Source organism: Crassostrea angulata, chromosome 2, assembly GCF_025612915.1.
Source record: "Crassostrea angulata isolate pt1a10 chromosome 2, ASM2561291v2, whole genome shotgun sequence".
Classification (NCBI taxonomy): Eukaryota; Metazoa; Mollusca; class Bivalvia; order Ostreida; family Ostreidae; genus Magallana; species Magallana angulata.
Genome location: NC_069112.1, coordinates 48,456,068 through 48,477,079, shown reverse-complemented (window position 1 = coordinate 48,477,079; position 21,012 = coordinate 48,456,068). Strand labels below are relative to the sequence as shown.

The 21,012-nt window shown below is 30.2% G+C and overlaps 2 protein-coding genes across 2 annotated transcripts; both read right to left on the bottom strand.

Annotated features, from left to right (window-relative positions):
* Positions 1-337: 337 nt before the first annotated feature.
* On the bottom strand, positions 338-5,499 carry LOC128173465 (uncharacterized). Its single transcript, XM_052839154.1, has 5 exons — positions 5,464-5,499; positions 4,265-4,375; positions 2,003-2,135; positions 703-781; positions 338-506 (listed from the first exon to the last, which is right to left on the bottom strand). The coding sequence occupies exons 1-5, from the start codon at positions 5,482-5,484 to the stop codon at positions 407-409; spliced, it is 444 nt and encodes a 147-aa protein (XP_052695114.1). The 5' UTR covers positions 5,485-5,499; the 3' UTR covers positions 338-406.
* A 1,610-nt stretch (positions 5,500-7,109) lies between these two features.
* LOC128173226 (calcium and integrin-binding protein 1-like) lies at positions 7,110-15,113 on the bottom strand. The gene is made up of 8 exons (XM_052838946.1): positions 15,038-15,113; positions 14,417-14,481; positions 13,694-13,728; positions 13,384-13,483; positions 12,563-12,716; positions 8,453-8,640; positions 7,889-7,977; positions 7,110-7,796 (listed from the first exon to the last, which is right to left on the bottom strand). The coding sequence occupies exons 2-8, from the start codon at positions 14,465-14,467 to the stop codon at positions 7,775-7,777; spliced, it is 639 nt and encodes a 212-aa protein (XP_052694906.1). The 5' UTR covers positions 14,468-14,481; positions 15,038-15,113; the 3' UTR covers positions 7,110-7,774.
* Between the last annotated feature and the right edge of the window lie 5,899 nt (positions 15,114-21,012).

Below are 21,012 nucleotides of genomic sequence, written 5' to 3'. Positions count from 1 at the left end.
ATGTTAACATTATCATAATTGCAAAAATAGCTCTTACAAATTAAAAAAGGCTTTTTTATATTTGAGTTTCTAGCCCTCCTTTGGCCTATGCGGAAGTGTTTGATATACTACTCTTACTTAATTTTTTTTTATAATACTATAGTATCGCCTTTGTCTTTACATAATTTCATCTAAAAGCTAAATCTATAATGTATTATTATTAGATTTGGAATCCCTATAGGTGATAATTTACATGTAAATACAAAATGCTTTTTTTTCTACTGATTGATACGATTTATTGCCAACAAAAAAAATAAATTAAAAAAGTCTTGGATTTCGTCAAATGAATACAGTAATACTGAGAATGACACCTTGTTTATTGAGCAACAGCAAAGTGCATACATGAAACAAGATCCATTATTGATGACTAATACTTCTTAGGGGGTCTTCCTGGGATAGTTGGTCCCCTACAGAACGGGGTAACATCGACTCCTCCAATGAAAAATCGAGCCTCACAACAGACTCCGCTAAAAAATAATTTTTCATCTTATTTTATTGAAAAGAATATATGCATGTACTTTTCTAATACAGACAGACAAACAGATACTAGTAGATAGATAAATAGATGGATGGACGGGTGAATGGATAGATAGATAGATATATACTAGTAGATAGATAGATAGATAGATAGATAGATAGATAGATAGATAGATAGATACTCACACACAACGCGCTTGTGGAAAATTCGGACAAGTTGCAAATGGAGGCATGCAAAATTCCGGAATACAAACCCTATCGCAATCTATAAAAAACATTTATGATTACTAATTTCACAGATTAAGAGACACATAAGTTAAGAGATGGCGATTATACTAGTTATATACATAACACAAAAAATAAAACACAACACTTTACATCCCTGTTTAAGTGTCAATTTTTTTAATAGACACGGGTCTATCACATCAAACATAGAAAAATAAGAGCAAACAACACGAAACAATAAACATGAAATCATTTTCTTGGACGTCCTAGTCCTTTTTTAAGACACAAAAATCAAATATAAAAACAAAATTAGCACTTATGATTAACATTAAAAAATCTACTCCAAGTTAATCTTATGCATATAAGGGCCATTTACTGTCGATTATTCTGTAGTAACTTGTATATGTTGCACATGTAAACAGAATGTAAATTCGCATCATTGATGATCAAATTTACGGTAAAGAAAGAATAAACTTTCAGGAATATTTGTTTACATCGTACGCTTATATCAGCAATTTTTAAAAAATTAATAAAAAATGTCGAAACTGTGAAGGGGTATTATATGATATCTATTCCTCGGGAGACATGAAATTTCCTTTGTTATGTCCAGTGACTAAGAAGACCAATTAGATGACTTGTTATATATAATTATCATAATGAGGTACAATTATACAATTTAAAAAATGTATTGAAAATATAGTAGCTCATCAGCAGTATTGTTTCCAGAGGAAAAGAAAATTCATCTGCACACATTGTCAACGTAGATAACATAAACAGACCCTTATTAAGAAGAGTTGTTATCTTGATCTCTAGATTATTCATAATGGTTAAGCTTTAAGAATGATCATATTACACCGATGATAAAATATCTCAAAAGGCATTCTAATATTATTATGGCGAAAAATTACACAAAAACGTTTCGTGCACAATTTTGAGAGAAAATGTTGATATATATGAAATTCAGACATTGTCTTAATACAGATATATTAGATAGGTTAAGCAAACCAACGTGTACACGTACGTGTATTAAGTACGTGTGATGGAAAGAGAAGCATATCTGTTTTGATAAGTTTTGGCAATGATAAATTTCTATACGTATATGCACGTATGAAATTGCATATTGATTGCTAGATACTCTAAAGATCAAACTTGTAGCATAAGTTCTCTTGTTAGCTATCTATTATGACTAAAGAGTTTTTTAGTCAAAAGTCTAGATATTTAATGCAAATTCTGATGTAAAAAATTACAAATTGTTTCGTACTTGGTGGATAGTTGGGTCCTGTTGGCGGGTATACTGGGCCTGGGTGTACTGGAATTGGAGGGTACTGTCCACCAGGGTGTGGAAAGTTATTCCCACCCTTTGGATATTCATATCCTCCGCCGCAAACAAAACCCTGGAAGCAAACAAATACTCATGCAATTGATTATGTTTACGGAAATAAAACGATGTTTTTCTTTAAAAACTAATCTAAGGTGAAAGTTTTCTACTCAAGTACATGTTTGTAAACTTTTGTTTTAGAAATTTAGAAAGGTTGCATTAAGAACAATTTTAGAACAGGATTGCTTGAGAAATATAAATTCAGATCTTCAAAAGCAAATGTAAACATTAATAGCATTGTCTTTCCTAGTTGTTCAATGTTTTTTTTCTTTTGAAAAATGGCTGGCAAATTGGGTTTGGGATACATTTTTGTTTTTATTTTGTTTTTACTTTTCGTCACAGTCACTGATCAAATTTCAAGTTCTGTCAAAAACTGTTATTGGGTGTAGAAAATTCAAGTTTGTTAAAATTTAATGTAAACCCTTTTCAAGGGGATTTATTAAAGAAATATTTCTCCAAAGTATTTGGTAAGAAAAACTGAAACATGAAATAAATCAAACCAATGTGGAGTAGATAAAATTTATTAAAAGCAACATTTTAAAGTCTTTTTTTAAAATCAGTTACAAAAAATGAATAAGAGAAGATATTTAAAACATTTGACATGATTTGAAGAAAAATAGAAGTATTATTAATAATTCAAGAAAAATGAATATACTTGCATGCGTAAAGTGTAAGCCAATTTAGATTTTTATCCATTAATTTTTTAGGCATATCACAAATACTTTTTTGAATTAAATATAATTTACAAATTCAAAGAAAAGCAGATAACAAAACGAATAAATAAAACTTGAATATTGCAAATATATAATTATGACTTAAAATGCCTTCAACATGAAATCACTTTCCATTATCTTGAGTTATAAAGGAGTAAAGTTGCTGCATACATATTCACAAGGTTAAAAAAAATATTCGAGAGACTGTCTATCAGGTTCAGTGAACATCCGGTGGTTTCTTTTTAATATATCCAAATGAGTAAGCTTAACAAAAACCAATTATTTACTGTATTTAAAATTATCAAGTCTTTTGATCAAGCCCTGCATAATTTTTTTTGTTTGGGAACGCATACTTTATTTACGATGCAAGGAAAACCTCATTTAAATCTTAAATTTCACATATTTACTCAAATGTTACTCTTATTCGTTTTCCTTGAAATTAAAACATGTATAAAATTAAATACATTATGATTCAAATCACGTTTTTTTTTCATACATACGTCAGAATCTTTATCGGAAGTATAATTCATCTATTAATAGCAAAGCTTATTCATGCCTTGCTCTTTCGGATATCAAAAAAATGGTGCTATATGTATAGTTTTTACATGTAGCGTAATGCTTTTGTATTACAATTACCGTACGAGATAAATTCTGAGCCAAACCATAGCTTATGTTCTTGTTGCTGGACCCAGCCCCATGGACGTTAATTATAAGCGAACGATCGATTTATTGTAATAAAGACTTACGTAATATCCTTTTACGTGAGTCTGGTTTGTATAAGCACCGAGGGTCTGATTCCAACTGATGATAGTTTACAATTTAAAATCATATTTAGTGAACAATGAAATAACACAACGAAGGATTAACATTATATATAAAGAAGAAAGGAAATCAATTATCAAACAACTATGGAGTAACTCATGACATAAGCCTGTACATAAAAGGATTTACAAGATGAAAGATGAAGCGTCAGATTAACAAAAACATACGTTAATTGAAAGATTAGCTGTTTTAACTCTAACTATGTGAGCTTTAGGCTGCACAGAATTTAAAACGTTTTCAAAACAGTTGTTGAAATGGAGGAAAAGGTTTTATAGCAATTTACACAAAGCCCGAAAAAGATGATTTACACAATGATAAAAAATAGTCCGAATGATTACATTTCACACAGCGACATTACATTAACAGAGCTGATAAATGATATTACATGCCGTTCACTCCTTTCAATGGAATGTTAGTTTCTCCTTCTTGTATTGCTTATCAATTGAACAATGATGTTGTAATATAGCTAGATCATATTAACATTTTATAAATTTCATATATATTGTTAACTCAATTCTGTACACATAAGCCCCTATATTGGTTAAAATATTTAAGAAAATAAGAAATGAGCTTTGTATAAAAAAGAGGAATGTAAAACTTTGAAACTTACCATGAGGGCCAAAATAAACGCTGCAAAAGTTGTTCTTTCCATGGCTTGTCGATGTCCCACAGTAAAGATTTCAATAACACAGTTTCTTATATAGGAACACATTGGCAATCCCTGAAACATGATCTTATAAAAAAGAAAAAACCCAACCATGCGTATACACCTAATGATCTTGTTATCTTAATTACACATTTTTTTATTTATAAAAATTATATTTTGAAGTTTCCGCATGCATTTGTCTTTTGATTGATTCACTCATCAAAATTTCAGAGTTTTTAGATAATCTTTAAAAGATATTTATACACACGATAAGAGAAATTCTGCAATTTTATTATTAAATTCATTTACTTTTGTAATTAAGGTCTGATATTTCCAAAAATGCTAATTAATGTGTATAGGATATTTTGTTTTAAATCATTTATTTATCAATTATATTCCGCTAAAAGTTATTTCAATCTCTGCGTTTTAATCCAATGCTAGATGATTTTGCTATTTTTTTTTTAACTTTTAAGCCTTGATTTAAATACTTTTAAAAAATCATGACAAACGTTTTTCAAGCAATATCATGTAATGACATTTAATTTACCCATTTGAATATGCTTTGCCTAGTTAGTTAAATAAAATTAAGATTTTATATTGTAAATTGAAAAAAATATATTGTAAACCAAACAAGACATATTTCACTTATGTTTTTCATTGAAAGAAGGAACCTCTTCGTAACTACTAGAAATACTTCAGATTTTTTTTCACGTCTGGCCGCATTGGAGTAATAATGATAATTAGAGAAAGTTTTATATATCAATGTAGTGTACATAATGCGAGCAAATAAAGTTAATGTTTAAACCTCATATGCATCGTTGGATTATTAAGAAGTAGTTTTGATAAGTCATTTGTCAGTTGTTTTTGCTGAAGCAGTAACAGAACATGGCGTGTTGACTTCAAAAGATTAAATTGTTATGCAATGAAACATAAGTAGATTATCTATTAAAACGATACTTGATAAAGAATTAGGAAAAAAAAAAAGGAAACTTATACAGGCCCTGAGTCGAGATTTAAGATGTACGATTGGTTAATATATGATACTTTAAAAAAAAATATTTTTTTACATTGAGCACTAGATGGGCAAGTTCACATGTTGTACTTTTGAAATATTATTATTTTCATTTTCATTAAAATGAAAAGCAAGTTAAAACATTAATTACCATAAATGTCTTTTGATGCATGCAACCATGAAAAAGGCAACCTTAAATAGAACAAAGTGAGAATTATTAATTTAGAAACTCCTATCGAAACTAGATGTCAATGAACTCTTAGAAATAAACTGTGCATGATATGCACACTAATTAAAACTTTTACCTTGTTTGTGTTAATTAGATCTCTGTTAGATAATTAATCAAAATTATGTCATAATGATCATTAGCCTTTCTCAGTTTAAAAAGAAAAGGGAAAGTTTTTTTTTTTACATTGCATTCAAAAACTGTTTTTACTTGGTTACCTTTGTTACTCCGTTCTGGAAAGTTCTATCTAATTTTCTCACCTGAGGTCGTGCTTTGCATTTTTATTCATCTAACATTTGTCAAATCTTAATTTCTAGGTAAACCCTTTATAAGTTCCCAGTAAATATATTCACTTTTAACAAAATCATTCAATATAATTTCATTGCATATATTTTGATGCGAACTCCCACTGAATTGGATCCGCCAAAGCGTGTCAACCAACATTCTCTCATTTTTGCTTTTTCAGGCTGGTTTATCGAAAATGAAAGTATGTTTTTTAACTAATTCATCAGATAAAATTCAATTATAGCTTACGGACATCGTATTGCTCGTGTTGAAATACCAAAAGTAAAAGCAGTTACTTTGGTGCAGGTGTTTCGTAGTTTATTGGCGAAATGTCTTAATGCATAAGTATAGATTTATAAATAAACCCATTTAAAATTACCAAAAGAGTGACTTCAAAAACTTTTTGGACAACGTTTACTCTCGTGTATTTACTTTATATATGAAAAACACTGTGGAATAATTAAATAGTTCTTTGGGATGTAGTTTTCAGGATTTGCGTTATGTATAAATGAATAGAGACTTTTTCGTTAATCGTTTGTTAGATAGCCACACGACCCACAAAGTTAAGTTTATCAAGCTCTAATGTTTTCAAAAACGGTAATATGTTTTGTTCAATTTTAAGATAGGTCAAAGTATGGTTATGGTATACTCAACAAAAAAAAGTTATGGTTTATATATTCTATTGTTAGTTTCAAGAAATCTTAATAAAAAAAATAAAGTTTATGACAAACCATAAGTGAAAATGTGGTTTTTAACAATTCAGACTTATTAGTCCAGGAATGACATTAGAGTGGAAGACCACGCAAGCTGAACGACGACGCGACAGGATTGTCATGATTGAGGGCGTGAAGTGTGATGGAGAACAGAACAAGCGTTTAAGTGACTTCTGTGTTGCTCAGCATGATCGCTCTGATGGAGGTTCTGTTATAGTGTCATTTTTTTATTCAAGGGTTCACGGAGTTTTATGTCATTAGGAACGGACAAGGATCAGATATATAGATGAGGATCTTTACCCAATCGTAAGACCATTTTCCGAAGTCATATGTACAGCATTCGTTCTAGCGGAGACAACTAATATAGACCACGCAAAGGAGACATCGTGGACCAGCACCTTAAGGCAGATATTATGAGAAAATGGAACAGCCTTCGAAGTCACAAGACCTTAATACTATTGAAGACGCTCTGTTAGAGGAATGGGATCGCATTACACAAAAGAACACCCGTTCACTCATTCAAAGTTTCCCCAAACGATGCCAAGGTGCTCTGGAAAGATTTTCAGGCAAGGGATATCTGTTGAATCAATAATCGGTCTTTCTTTAAATAAATAAGGCAAAATATGGATATATAGGTTCACTAGGTGTTAGTTTTGTTTAATCGTTCAAGTGAACATTACTATTAGTTTTTTATCGAATGTGTCGTTAAAAACTTTGACATTGATTCTAATTAAGTATAATTTTTTTTAAAAAATAAACTATATGTGGTTTAATAGCCTTTACATTGGTTATTGATTCTATGCATTTAAGTATATCATTGGCAAATCAAATTCAAATATATCATCATCATATACACAGAACGCATTTCAATGGATTTCATGGAAAAAAAGTCGTTTTAAAATTCAAATGCTAAAAATAATACTACCTTATCAATTATTATCTAACATACAACTGGCCTTTTTACCGATAGAGTGAGGAAAATATATACGACAATTATGACAAAATTAAAACAAAAGACAAACTCTGACATTTCAAGGAAAATTGTAACTGCTTTGATATTGTACAACATACATATATCATTTTATAACTATTTTTAACGAAACAAATCTTATATAGCTAAATTAAAACAATTTAACATTAATTGAATCTTGATTCAGTGCAATGTTACATTTTATAGTTTATGATACTGCTTTGGATTAAAAAAAACCAAACTGTATTTAAGTCCTTTTTGTCTAAAATCATAGACGAATTCTAAACGACCTGTAATATAAGAAAAACAAACAATTATTTAGGTACGTTTATATCCTACATGTAAGTAACTTGAATTGTATTATATGCAATATTGAACATACTTTGCAAATTCCGGTGTTTTGCCCATAACATGCTCAAATTCTGCCAGAGATAGTTGTCCATCGTTATCCAGGTCGGCATCGTCGATAATCTAGATTTTAAAAAACTCACATGGTATATGACTGTTCAAATATAGTCGTATCAATATTGTAACACACTTATATATCAATGCCTCTTGATTTCTGCAATTATCAATTCCAGATTTAAACATAACAATGATTTAGAAGAGAAAATCTTTTTTTTTACTTCTCTTCAGTTTAACACGATTGACAAATCGGCAGTGAATGCATAAGCTGTATTAAGTCGAATAGGTAAAAGATATGCAATTTTGGATTTTAAAAAAGTTATGATTTCCAAAAAAAACTGTGGTTCACAAGCCCGATATTTTAATAACTTTGCTACATGCATGAACATTTTTCAACCTAACCGATTGATACATGTACAAACAATTAACAAAGCATTCGAATGTGACGTACTGCCATGAAAAGTCTCAGCCTTAATGAAGTGAGTAACCTTAATTTCTTGATATATATAAACAGGGGAAGAGGGGCAATATATTAACTTACAGAATCGGCAACCTGCTTTAATACTTCATGGAGTTGTTGTTGTGATTCCTTTTCAACCTGTGTATTCTGTTTTCCTTTTCTCTGCTTCTCCTTAAGTTCATTCAGCTTTGTAGAACAATTTTCACCCAAGAGACCCTTAATTACTTTGATGATGTCATCAGTTCCAATAAATCCATCCTCATCAAAGTCTGCACTTAAAAAAAATGTGTGTTTATGATATTATATGCACGCATTGAGAGGGATCGATGGTCTTTGCCATTTTCAGAAGGTATCAGTCTCCTTGAGCAAAAGAGGTCTTTATAAGATTGTATACCTTACAAGAAACAATCTAACTTTGAAGCTATGACATAAATATTTCTCTTAAGAAGGAAATAGGCTGTTGCTGTGGTTAAAGAAATCATCTCTTAATAATGTAGGGTAAACCTGACTGGTAATTTATTGACAAACACGCCTACTTTAGTAATATTTTTTTTAATAACTTACATGCAATATTGAGAAAAATGCTATCGACCATGTTGGAAAAATATAACAAATGACAATTGCAACATTTCATGCATTGAGAGTATTACAGTGATAGGGAAATCATTCAATGTAAAAAAACGAAAACAAGTACCACTTTTAGCGGTACCGGAAACGTGGTTTATGTACAGAATACGTTATATTAGCTTAATAAACAATTTTATACCTCGATTCGCAATGAAATGCAGTAGGAGCGGGCCAGTACAATATTTCACTACATATTATGCATCGGGTGTTCTTTTAAAATTCTATCACATGAAAGTCCACAACATGGAAGTTTTAAAACAAAAATCACTATGATGATCTTCCAGTGTTCATATATCGTCATATTTTGAGTCTTAGTGACATGATCACGATTTCAATGTTAATTTCCGCTACGTAATTCCGTAATTATATTTCATGTTATATAAAAATGTCTTTTTGGATATATAGTTTCAATAAAAATTATATGATGACTTTATTCGTAAGAATTCAATTGCATTTAGCTTGCTAAAATGTTAAATATTTTTACTCAAAAAATAGCCCGGTAACGTACCCTAAATATTAAGACATAAAGAGGTCTAAATGCAAATAAATTAGAGATAATCTTATATGAAAAAAAAAACCCATCTAGAATTAAGGAACGTCTTGTATGTCAATAAGATCATATATATTAATAAACGCTAAAGTATTCATGACAAGCAGGTTTTCTATTCACAGGATGAATGACCATCTTTAAGTCCTCCTTAAAGATAGCTTAAAGGTGTTTAAAGGTAGCTTATAGACGATCTTTAAGCCACCTTTAAGCTATATGTATTGCTTAAAGGTGGCTTAAAGAAAGCGTAAAGATGGCTTAAAGGCAGCTTAAAGACTATCTTTAAGCCACCTTTAAGCCACCTTTAAGGACAACTTATAGGTCCTTAATGTCCAAACTTCTTTAAGCCACTTTTAAGCCACCTTTAAGCCATTAAAAAAAAAATTATTTCAATATTGTGCTTAATTTCCAACAAAATGTATTAACTTTATGAAAGAAAAGGTATTAAAACGGTTTTTGTTCTAGAAAGAAAAATGAAAAAAAAACCAAAAAAAAAAAAAACGGCCACGGCGAGAATTGAACCCGGGACCCTTAGTTTACTAGCATCACCATACATCCTCTGCGCCACGGCAACTTACATGTATAATAGCGTTTTTATATCCTATATATCAGTGGATATTGAATCACTGTATTGAATGTGTTTACTTGAAAAGATTTTGACAAACCATTCAGTTTGTAACAATCACTTATATCTAATTTATAAATTACATGCATGCATGTATTTAGAATGAAATACGGAACTTGGTCTTCAGTGAACAAAAATATATTATACCTAAATGGCAACCGTTATGTTCACTATAGTAGGCTTTCTTACATGTAGTTAATAAATTTAAACCGTGTAGATATACGTTCATCTTATTTATAGCTATAAAAATGTAAGAGAGAAAATGAAATCATTTCTTTTAATAAATGCATTGATACTATTAGGGTATTTGTTCAATTTCCCGCAATTTCCCGGTTTTCATGATCGCGGCGCCGTTCCAATATGTTTAAATATTTACATGTAATTGTATGTACTATCAATTCTATAACAAACAAAATTACCAATTACCGGTGACGTATTTACTGCATGTGGCAATTGCAAATGACTTGTACATACAATTGTATGATGTGCCAGGCCGGGTATATTTGACATATTTACCCTTATACATATATTTAGATAATCAACCCATATTTATGATCACCGGTACATTAATTAATGAGCCTCAAGATTTTACTCTTATATACATGTATCGTTAATTTGTAGACTTAACATCTTTGAAACCCAGAGCTAGGAAATAATACTTTGAAAATGAATTACAAATGTAAATTAACTTTTATTCACTAGACTTATCGTATACTCGTACATACTAGGATTCAACGCCTTTAGAAACCCTGACGTGCACCTAGGCACACGACACACCTGTTGTGTATATCTTGTATATTCTGTGTTAGTTCCAGGGGTTTTCTTAAGTTGGACAAACAATAGACTTTAATTAGATATACACAAACATGCACCTGGGCACACGACACAACTGTTGTGTATATCTTGTATATTCTGTGTTAGTTCCAGGGGTTTTCTTAAGTTGGACAAACAATAGACTCTAATTAGATATACACAAACGAACAAAACTATGTCTAGACAAACAAAGCAGTAATATCCTGCCCGATATAACAAAGGCAGTTGAGAGTCTTTTCATCTTGTATTCATTCATGTATCTAGCAGATCTAGAGTTAGAAATAATGAAAATTGAAAAAAAAAATACAAACCTTAAACCGATTAACAAATTAAATCATGCATTTTTGGTTCATTATCTTTATTTTGTTTAATAACCGGATGAACTGAGAGAGAGAGAGAGAGAGAGAGAGAGAGAGAGAGAGAGAGATTTTCTTCACCGATTAATTCATAATAGAAAACAAACATACTTTAATTAGTTTTATGCACATATTAAGATACAGAGACTGCGCTCATCCCTACAATAATTTTGAAACCCCCAAAAAATTATAAAGAATTTTATAACGGCAATATGTGTCCATCGGAGCGGTGCTGATGATAGCGATCTGCGTTTAATGGAGCGACGATTAAAACCGCCTGGAACACCCCCCCCCCTTTCCTTGGAAATTATATTATCACTCGGATGACCCCCTCCCATCTCTATAAAAGAGCTTTTGCATTTAATATATGTTTTTATTGTTCAGCTTGATCAATATTGACTTAAAGGCCACTTAAAGACAGTGTAAAGGCAGTGTAAAGAGAGCGTAAATGCCACTTAAAGATGCTTAAAGGTGGCTTAAAGGTGGCTTAAAGAAGTTTGGACATTAAGGACCTATAAGCACTTGCTTAAAGGTGACTTAAAGGCGGCTTAAAGGTTGTATAGCCTTTAAGCTCCTATAAGTCACCTTTAAGTCATCTTTAAGCCACCTTTAAGGACTTGCTTAAAGATGGTTTTTCGCCCTGTGATTGGTAAAGTATTTTTTTCCGGAGAATGATATTTTTATTGTAATGTATATTCTATTTGCTTGCATCAACCTTTACCATTTAGCTATCTGTTCTTGATTTAGCTATACTATAATAAGATCAGATATTGTTTTACCTACTTCTTATCTTTCATGTAATATTGAGGAAAATGCTATCGACAATGTTGGAAAAATATAAGAAATGACAATTTGCAACATTTCATATATTCAAAGAATGCATTTTATTGAGAAAACTATCTACTTAATTTATAAATGTTTATTTTATAAACATTCTATTAAGTTAAAACGCGAACAGAAATATTAATCTTTCTTGATAAATAAAAAAAACGAACTTTGTCTTCATCAATAATTATACATGGAAAAGATTGTACAATTTTAAAAATTAGTTTTCTAAGAAAGGCAGAATTTAAAATGCTTTTCAAACTGATTTTCAGCTCATTATTGAATGAATTTTAACAGCTAGTTTATCATTTAAAAACAATTTAGGATTGATGCAATCACTTTGAAAAGCAACCAAGAGCTACATTTTTACTTTTGAAATAAAAGAATACTGAACGTACCGTATATTCGGAAGGCATACTCTATTTTAATTGACACGGGGGCGTTGTCACTGAACACAGACATCATATCAAGGAAGTCCTCAAACGTCATGCTGTCGTCACCGGAAGTTGAAGATGAAAAGACTTTCACAATACGTTCCTTGAAAGGGTTCACCTTTAATATAGCAAGATTTCTGCCTTTATGTTTCATATGAGGAATGTTTATTTATTTCTTTGTTTATTCCTTGACATTTTCATAAAATTTTAACCTAATCCTTAAGATACCCCCTATCCCCCTCTCCTTCAAAAAATTCCACCCCTTCTCGGAAATAAAATCAAACAATTCAACGAAGTCAAATTATTTTAATAAAAAATATATACGATCTGAGTAAATATTTGTAATACTTTTAGGTTATTTCTAATTAAAATGGTGTCGTGATGTATCCTAATGCTTTGTTAAATTTTTAGCAGTGAAATAATCATGTGTCAAATCTGTGCTAAGGCAGAGTATTCTTTACTATTCTAAATGATCTCTTTTTTGGATTTTAATGCATATATAACAATATGTAGTAGTATAAAAAAAAATTCTTTAAAATTTTCTTTTAATTTTAGAATTCCTCGATACAGTCCATTAATTATATTAACTCTCTGCAAAACCAAGCTAGGCGACGCTACGAAGATGAAACATCAAAATTTCCTGTTAATAAAGATGAAAGGTTTTCTTTGGTATTCAATGGATGGATAAATGTTCAGTGAAACAGAGAATACAGTTAACATGATCATATGTATACGAAAAAAATGTTCCAATGATGTAAGATTGAGAAAAATAGTAATTGCCTTACAGCAAACTCCGGTAACTTAAAGATATCTTCTTTAGAAAGTTTGTCATGTTTCGAAAAATTCGGATCATGGGATCTGATTTCTCGAAATCGCTTGTAAACACTGAAAAAGAAAAAGGAGGAAAATGTAAATTAAATTCAAAGCGGCACAAAACAAAATGTATATTTAGTCTCAATGATAATTAACACATTTTAACTTTAGCTCAGATAAGGAAATATTTTTTCATGCAATATTATAATTAAATTTCATCCAATATTAAAACTATTCATTTGTTTAACAAAATGATTCATATCATTTGATTGGTTAACATACTGGTGAATTTCCTTCTTGGTTAAGAATGTCAATTCCTGAAACAGCAAATAAGTAATAACTTTAATGCAGGGAACAACTCAATCTTACCAATCTGAATATGGTAAAGTTCAATACGTTAATCTTAAATAATTCTGAAAATATTCACACATTTGTTCTTAATTTCATTCATTTTTATTTGCAAAATAATCTGTTTTCAGACCTAACAATATATGAAACAAACAACCATTTAGAACATTACAATGATATAATTATGAAGATACCATATCAGATCTACACAGAGGATAAAAAAACCTTTAAACAATCAAGTTCTATGGTCTATGGTTACTACTTCTCGCCAAGTAACATTTTTTCCACCAATTAAACTCATGTGTTGATATTGTGATGTTTCCATGAACTGGCGAACAATGTTTGTTCCTAGGTCAGTAAAGCATTATGTAATAGGCGAGTTCTTTTGTCTTTTTTAACAAACATATGCCAATCAATAGCTTTGTAAAGTCTAATTCTTCATGCAGAATCATATTTCTCTGTTTAGTGTTTCAAAACTCGATTATTCATTCAAAGATGTGCTATAAATTAAAGAGAGGATGATGGAGTGTTTGTATGGGTTGTAAAAAATACCTTACTGCACAGTATAAATCCATGACTATCACATAAATCAGTTTGATAGATCTTTTAACGACCCAGAGGAGGTTTTCATTTTGACGTTAAAGATATATGATTCACCTGATAATCGTCCAGTTCTTGCTCAGTGAATATACTGGACCCAAGACCCATACTTATTGTTACATCTAAAGAAAAGACATCACTCGTTAACGAATGTACAATTTCTAAGTTAGAATAAGTGCTATAAAGTTCTAAAGGATGTGTTTGATATGAATTGCAGCAATATTCAATATTCAATCACGTAAAAGAAAATAGCATTCAATACAAGTTAATGATTTTAAGATATTTCAGTTGTCACAGGGATATGTGGTAATAAACGTTTGTTTAAATAATTCTTCTCGTAAGATAAGATTGCCTCGCAAATACATGCATGTTTGTAAATCATCAATCAACGGTTTTCTATTCTAACTTCCAATACCCGTAAAAGAAATGTTAAAGAGTGGTTGTCAAGGTTCATTACTTTTTTCTAAATATATTTAGTACCACTTGATTGATACTATTATACAACAGACACTTAAACATTATACCGTTTTCAATAGGCATAAACTACACGGCAATACATAAAACTCATATAAAAAAGGTGATATTGAAAAGAAAAGAAAATTTTGAAATAGTATATAAGAGGATAACTAAAGTCAAATGTTTATGACATAATGTCAATAAAATGTTATTACAACTTACCACTAGTGCTGTGCGTGTTTCTAAACAATGTGGATTGTCTACTGTCAACAGAACTTAAAAAAGAGATGGACGATTTAAAGTTGATTTGAGGCAATGGATACGAAACAGCGTAGATAAGACACGGCAATTACCTTATTCCCTGATAGCTTGTTAAACAAACTCCACAAGCCTCCAAAACATCGCCTTACTATCATTGATCCTAGGTTTTAATCTTCTGTTATCTTGTCTGTCTGAGAATGTGACTTAAAATATCGGCCGTATGTCAAAAGAACCCAGTCCTTTCTATGGATTGGTGGATTACAGTCTAACAGCGTTTATAAAATAATCCTCAAAAATATATAACTTGTACATCCAGTCCTGCGGATTGTCTAACCAGTAAATGACATTAATTTATTGAAATAATTGATTTTAGACCTTAAAAGTGTTGCTAAATGGGACAAAGACACGTATCATAAAGCAAATCGGTTAAGCAAGGTTTTAACTTCTTTATATTATATCATCAGAAATACTGAACTTATTATAAAGAAATACTTTTTGTTTTGCAACATGGAAAGTCCTATGACAAGGCAATTGAATTTATTCCAAATCAGTTTGATTGAGTTGCCCCTCTTGATATAGGTATTATTGTAGTTCCATCGACTCTTATTTCGAATCAAGTAGGTAATATGTTCAAATAGTGGATGTCACTGTGGATTTTGACCAAAAATTGCTGTTTAATAAATATGAACAATGGCATATTTTATACATGATATCAGATACCGGTTTTTGCCACCTTTTCCTCATCATTACAGATATTTTGATAAAATTTATAACGGAATTATATATCTATATTTCCAGAATAGATGATACGATTAAATCGTATTATTTAAATTTATTCTGTATCAGGATAGTTTTTCCTAAAATAGAAATCATGAATCGTGTCTAAGTACAGATTTTATCCACGCTATGCTACTTCTATTAGTTATTTTTTTTAGGCTGAAGACAGAACGATCAAGTAAACTCTATATTCTAAATAACGAAGACTTACTTATGATAAAAAGCAACACATGGAAATGATTACAAACACACGAAGAAAATTTTTTTTATATGGTTGGTTGACATGGTGCACTAAGGTCGAGTAGATTGTATATAATAGCATTATAACATATCAGAGAGGAAAAAACCTGCCCGAACAGTTGAAGAGGTGTGTAGAATATTTACATGTACATGCTAAATTCACACTTGACCTTGATAACTGTCAGTCGTTTAATCAATTTATTTAGAAATAATTGAAAGATAGAATTTAAAGAAATGTATGATGGATATTTCTCAGACCTCGTCTGCACATTCAGTCTTCCACTGGGTCGCATGCTGATTGACATTTTTCATAATTATTGGTAGATCATAATTAATCACTTTATTATCTTCCGGATTTTTCCGTTTGTCCCGATAACGACAATGTGCACAAGGCGGGTGTGACAGGTCAGCAGAGGATGCTCACTCCGCCATGGCAACTGATCCTGCTTTAAGCCCTTTAAGAGAAAGGTGACCGTTTAAAACATTAAACAATCCATAACTGACATCCAGTTAAAACAAGAAAATGAAAATAGAAGGCGTTTCATATCTTGATTTAAAAAAAATTGTTTTCGTCTCTAGCAATTTGATTCTTTTATAAATTTTCAATTTATTTGTATTAATAAATCACGATGCACCATTATATAAGCTGTCGAATAACAAAACTTTTTTTTTTTTTTTTTTTAAATCTATAAAAGTTACATATCAATCCCATGATTCAGTTTCATATATATAAACAGATTAAATAAATAGATTCTGAAAAAAATTAGGAATTATCTAGAAAATACAAAAAATTACCGAACTAAATCGGATATTTTATTCAGATCGGTTTTTTGATGAAATGCGCCGTACTGTCTCTTTAAATAACACGAAGTTCATAATTGTTCAACGATTTTTTTTAATTGGTATGATGCATTCCTATGCGTAAAAACATATTCTAAATTGTACAAATGAATTTTTCAGCAACATTCAAATGACACTGATGCATCGTCGTCTGATTGCAATTTTTTAAGAAGATAGATTGTGTTTTTTTCCTTATTTTAAGAGGAGCAACTCTAACTGAAATTAGGATAAATTTAAGTCCGATTTCATAGTGTCATTATGATTGTGCTAAAATCCAAACACTGTTTCACTCCCGTTTTGCTCGAGTAACTGCATAAGAGAATCAACTCCTAAAAATGAGCGAACTTGTTATGCTATGATATACGTTTGTACACTGATGTGTTATAGTGCATTTTATTTGACCGTTTGATAATTGGCATGCAGTGTCTGTCGTTTTAGACAATTGTCCAGGTACTCTCATTGAGGGAAGTTATAGTTTTGTACTTGTTTCAACCATCTAATTTCGCCTGTTTTTTTGGCTTAATATTTCGTTCGTTATACATGTAAAAATATTTGTGGCCAAGCTTCATTTCACGTTATTGTTGTTAAATGTGCTTGTTCGGAATACACATGCCAATGAATGAAACATATTATCTGCCTATTAAATTTTACAAGTTTGAAAATTGTGTAGAAATATTTACTGAAAGAAAATATAAAAAAAAGACAGAACTTTTTGTGATGTTTTACCGGAAGTGGAGATCCTACACAGTAGGGTGAAACATTGGCACCTTTTATAAAAAAGCGAGCCACACAACTACCACAAAAGCCACTAAAATCAGAAAAAAGGTTAAAAATAGGGAGATAAATTAATGTTTAGATAAGTGGATATCTTTATAGATAGATAAGTAGATTGATGAATACGTAGATAGATAGATTAAACGATAGATAGATAAAGAGATTGATAAAAAATGGATGGATATATAAATACGGAGCGAAGTAGACACATATAGAAAAAAATCGTAGATATATACAGACACTGAAACGCACTACAGCTGAACGGTCTCGCGCGCTTCTCAAACGCTATGCGGTTTGCACGATAGGATACGGCAAGGTGCGTTTTTTTTTTATGTATGATACGCTTTTGTACGATACGGTACGTTTTTGTACTATACGATACATTTTTATACCTTTCAAGACGGTTTTATGGTTTCTGTACGATAGGCTTTTTCCCTAACAAATACATTTATTGCAGAGTTTTCAATGGTTACGAATGGCACAAGTTTAAAGAAATATATGTTTACTGACAATCTAAAATATGGAACGTTTTAAACGATGGCCTCATAAACAAAAATCTGCCCGATAACGTACCTGTTTGCGGTAACGGACCTACTACAACAAATGTCAATTTACCTGTAAAGGCCGTGAATTAGAAAAGCTACCATTGAGTAAAATTAATATCTATATCTATACCAGGAATTGTCCCTATCCAAAATATAAAATCCACACTACACAGGATAATTTAAAATAATTATCTTTTCAACGAATCATTTTAATGCTTTTCGATTTCTAATACTAACTGGTTTTATAAATCAGTACTTTTTCATTTTGTTTAGAAAAAAACGATATACAATTTAAAACTAAATTAAAAATCTTCGTAACACTTTACTCTTGTAGGGTTTCGTCTTACACACGCCTATATAGAATTAAAACATATTCAAATATTGCGAGATTAGAATTAAGAAAAAAAAGAAAGACAAAGAGCAATGTTATTTGTACTGTCTGTTTAAAAAAGAATTTTGTTAAGTTAACAAACGGGGGAAATTGAGGGAATAAAAGTTGATTTTTTTCATTTATTATATTTACAATGATTTATGTATATTAACTTTATCCGTTTGAAAGTACTTTTTTGGCATTATTGATGAATGAGAGAAAGAGAGGAAGAGAGAGACGGAGAGAGAGAGACACACACACATTAGTTTGATAATTTCAAGGAAGCAATTTATAGTTTAATCGAAATGTCAGCAATACTTGATAATTATTTCAAGTTTATAAAATTTCCGTAGAGTATTAATTAAGTGTTTTTACATTTTTTCTTCTGATTTCTATTAATAGAAATATATATTACACCCCTGTGAATAGTTTCTATGTAAAAGTACAACGAATAAATACAAGAATGATTTTTTTTTATCAATGAAATAGTTTCCGTGCCATCTGCCAATGGTAAATACCTTTTCCAAGAAAACCTGAAGTGTCTGCATAATGTTAGTTTTTAATTGGTTTTACATAATGCTCTTTAGATTTTAACCGCATTTTATTTAAGCAGTTCCATACAATTTTTTTTAGCAGTTCCAACTAAGTGAATACTGCTGGTAAATATATTTTTTCACAATCCTAAAGAAATCAAGAGGGAAATTAAGACAGCAATAGTATGTATATATGTCATTTACATATCATAAGTCGTTTACAAAATCAATGGACCACATTAGAAGAGACAAAGCAAACACTAAAGCAATGTACTAAACTAGAGCTTTGTCACGTGGCCCACCCGTATTTATATCCAAATAAACATAAAAAAATGATACCTTAATTTGCACAAAAATTCTTGCAGTATTGTCTCAAAAATCCTAACATTTGCATTATTCTAGTGAATTGATGTATATTGCTTATATATGCTTAACAAAACGTTTCATATATATGTCAGAAAAATAACACGATTTAGAAAAGCGCATCAAAAACAAAGTGTACATGTATTTATTAAAAAAGGAAACTGTTATCAATATTATTTTTAATATTAATAATGAGTACATTGTCAAATACCTTAGAATTATTCATATAATTGACATTAATTGCCGAGAATTTATGAATAATGGATATCTTCGTGTTGATCAAATGAATTATTTGTCAATGACGAGCTCGAAAATGTTAATTCTGATTATTTAAAAAGTGACAAGCGAGAAAACTGTATTATATTGCCAAAAATAATATATCTTTTCTTAAATATGTAGTTTGATGTTTATATAGGTAATTATGTGACAGTTTTTAATTTCTATCAAATGTAAAATTGAAAGTTATAATATTTACCAATGCATTACATTACAAAAAGTGAACCTGAAGTAATGACAGGTAAAAATACATTTTCGTTTATTTACGCCGATAGCAGAAAACAATGTGTCAAATCATTGAAAATATAGTTCTATTTTGAGTCAAAGAAAAAACAAATAAATGCTGACTGATTACTTAATGACATAAAGTTGAAGGTGCATCTGGTCAGGCATGACGTGCTAGAGCATTGCTGAACCATAACAAAGGAAGTTTAAAAGAAGACAACACACTAGAAAAAATTAAGGCAAAAACGCCTCTCTCTTAATTTGTCGTTGATTTATATTATCACTTTTTTGCTAAAGCGATGAATGCTCATAATGAACCAAACATTTTTGTAACGTCTCTTAACTTTTCGTTGGGTTTAATAGAATGTAAAAGACATGACGAAAATAGTTGGTTAATTCTAAGTGCTTATACGTGTATTTATCGCTTAAGCAAAGAGAAGTGAATCAAAATCAAATAAATGACAATTCATGTTTCCATCCATGAAAAGATGCTTATAAGAGTACATCGCTTAATAACTTGTATATATATTTTTCCATAGTCAATCTTGCAAACCTGTGAAAAATATTGATAATATGTTGTTGACCAATTAATGGTATATTCATCTTTTTTTCTTAATATTCGATCTTTTCAACAACAAAAAATTTAAAAAAAATATAAAGTCGGAAATAACCTATTTTTTAAACTGTACTATAACAAACTTTTTCTTCTTCAAATTTTGATACTTGTCATTTTGTGTCTGCCTTTCTTGTTCCATGTATTTTTGTTCAGAGAAATTATTTGTTTATAATTCGCTCCAAATTATTATTTTCAATCTTTTTTGCTAAATATTAGGATAATCATAAATATCTTTGCACAAGCCACATTTTTAGGATTTGTTTACAAATGCTCTTGTATGAATAAACATGACAACGAAAAATGAATAACAAATATTGTCTGCCCATCAAATTTTATATATGTTGAAACAAAACATTAGAAAGTTTGAAAATGTTGTG

What these genes read in the sequence shown, in the direction of transcription:
- LOC128173465 (XM_052839154.1), bottom strand. Translation starts at nt 5,484, where the DNA reads ATGCATCAAAAGACATTTATG. An exon ending in TGCATCAAAAGACATTTATG is followed by an intron (nt 4,376 to 5,463) that starts GTAATTAATGTT and finishes ATCATGTTTCAG; the next exon opens with GGATTGCCAATGTGTTCCTA. An exon ending in AGGACCCAACTATCCACCAA is followed by an intron (nt 782 to 2,002) that starts GTACGAAACAAT and finishes TGTTTTTTATAG; the next exon opens with ATTGCGATAGGGTTTGTATT.
- LOC128173226 (XM_052838946.1), bottom strand. Translation starts at nt 14,467, where the DNA reads ATGGGTCTTGGGTCCAGTATATTCACTGAGCAAGAACTGGACGATTAT. An exon ending in GTATGCCTTCCGAATATACG is followed by an intron (nt 8,641 to 12,562) that starts GTACGTTCAGTA and finishes TTTTAAGTGCAG; the next exon opens with ACTTTGATGAGGATGGATTT. An exon ending in TAAAGCAGGTTGCCGATTCT is followed by an intron (nt 7,978 to 8,452) that starts GTAAGTTAATAT and finishes TTTAAAATCTAG; the next exon opens with ATTATCGACGATGCCGACCT.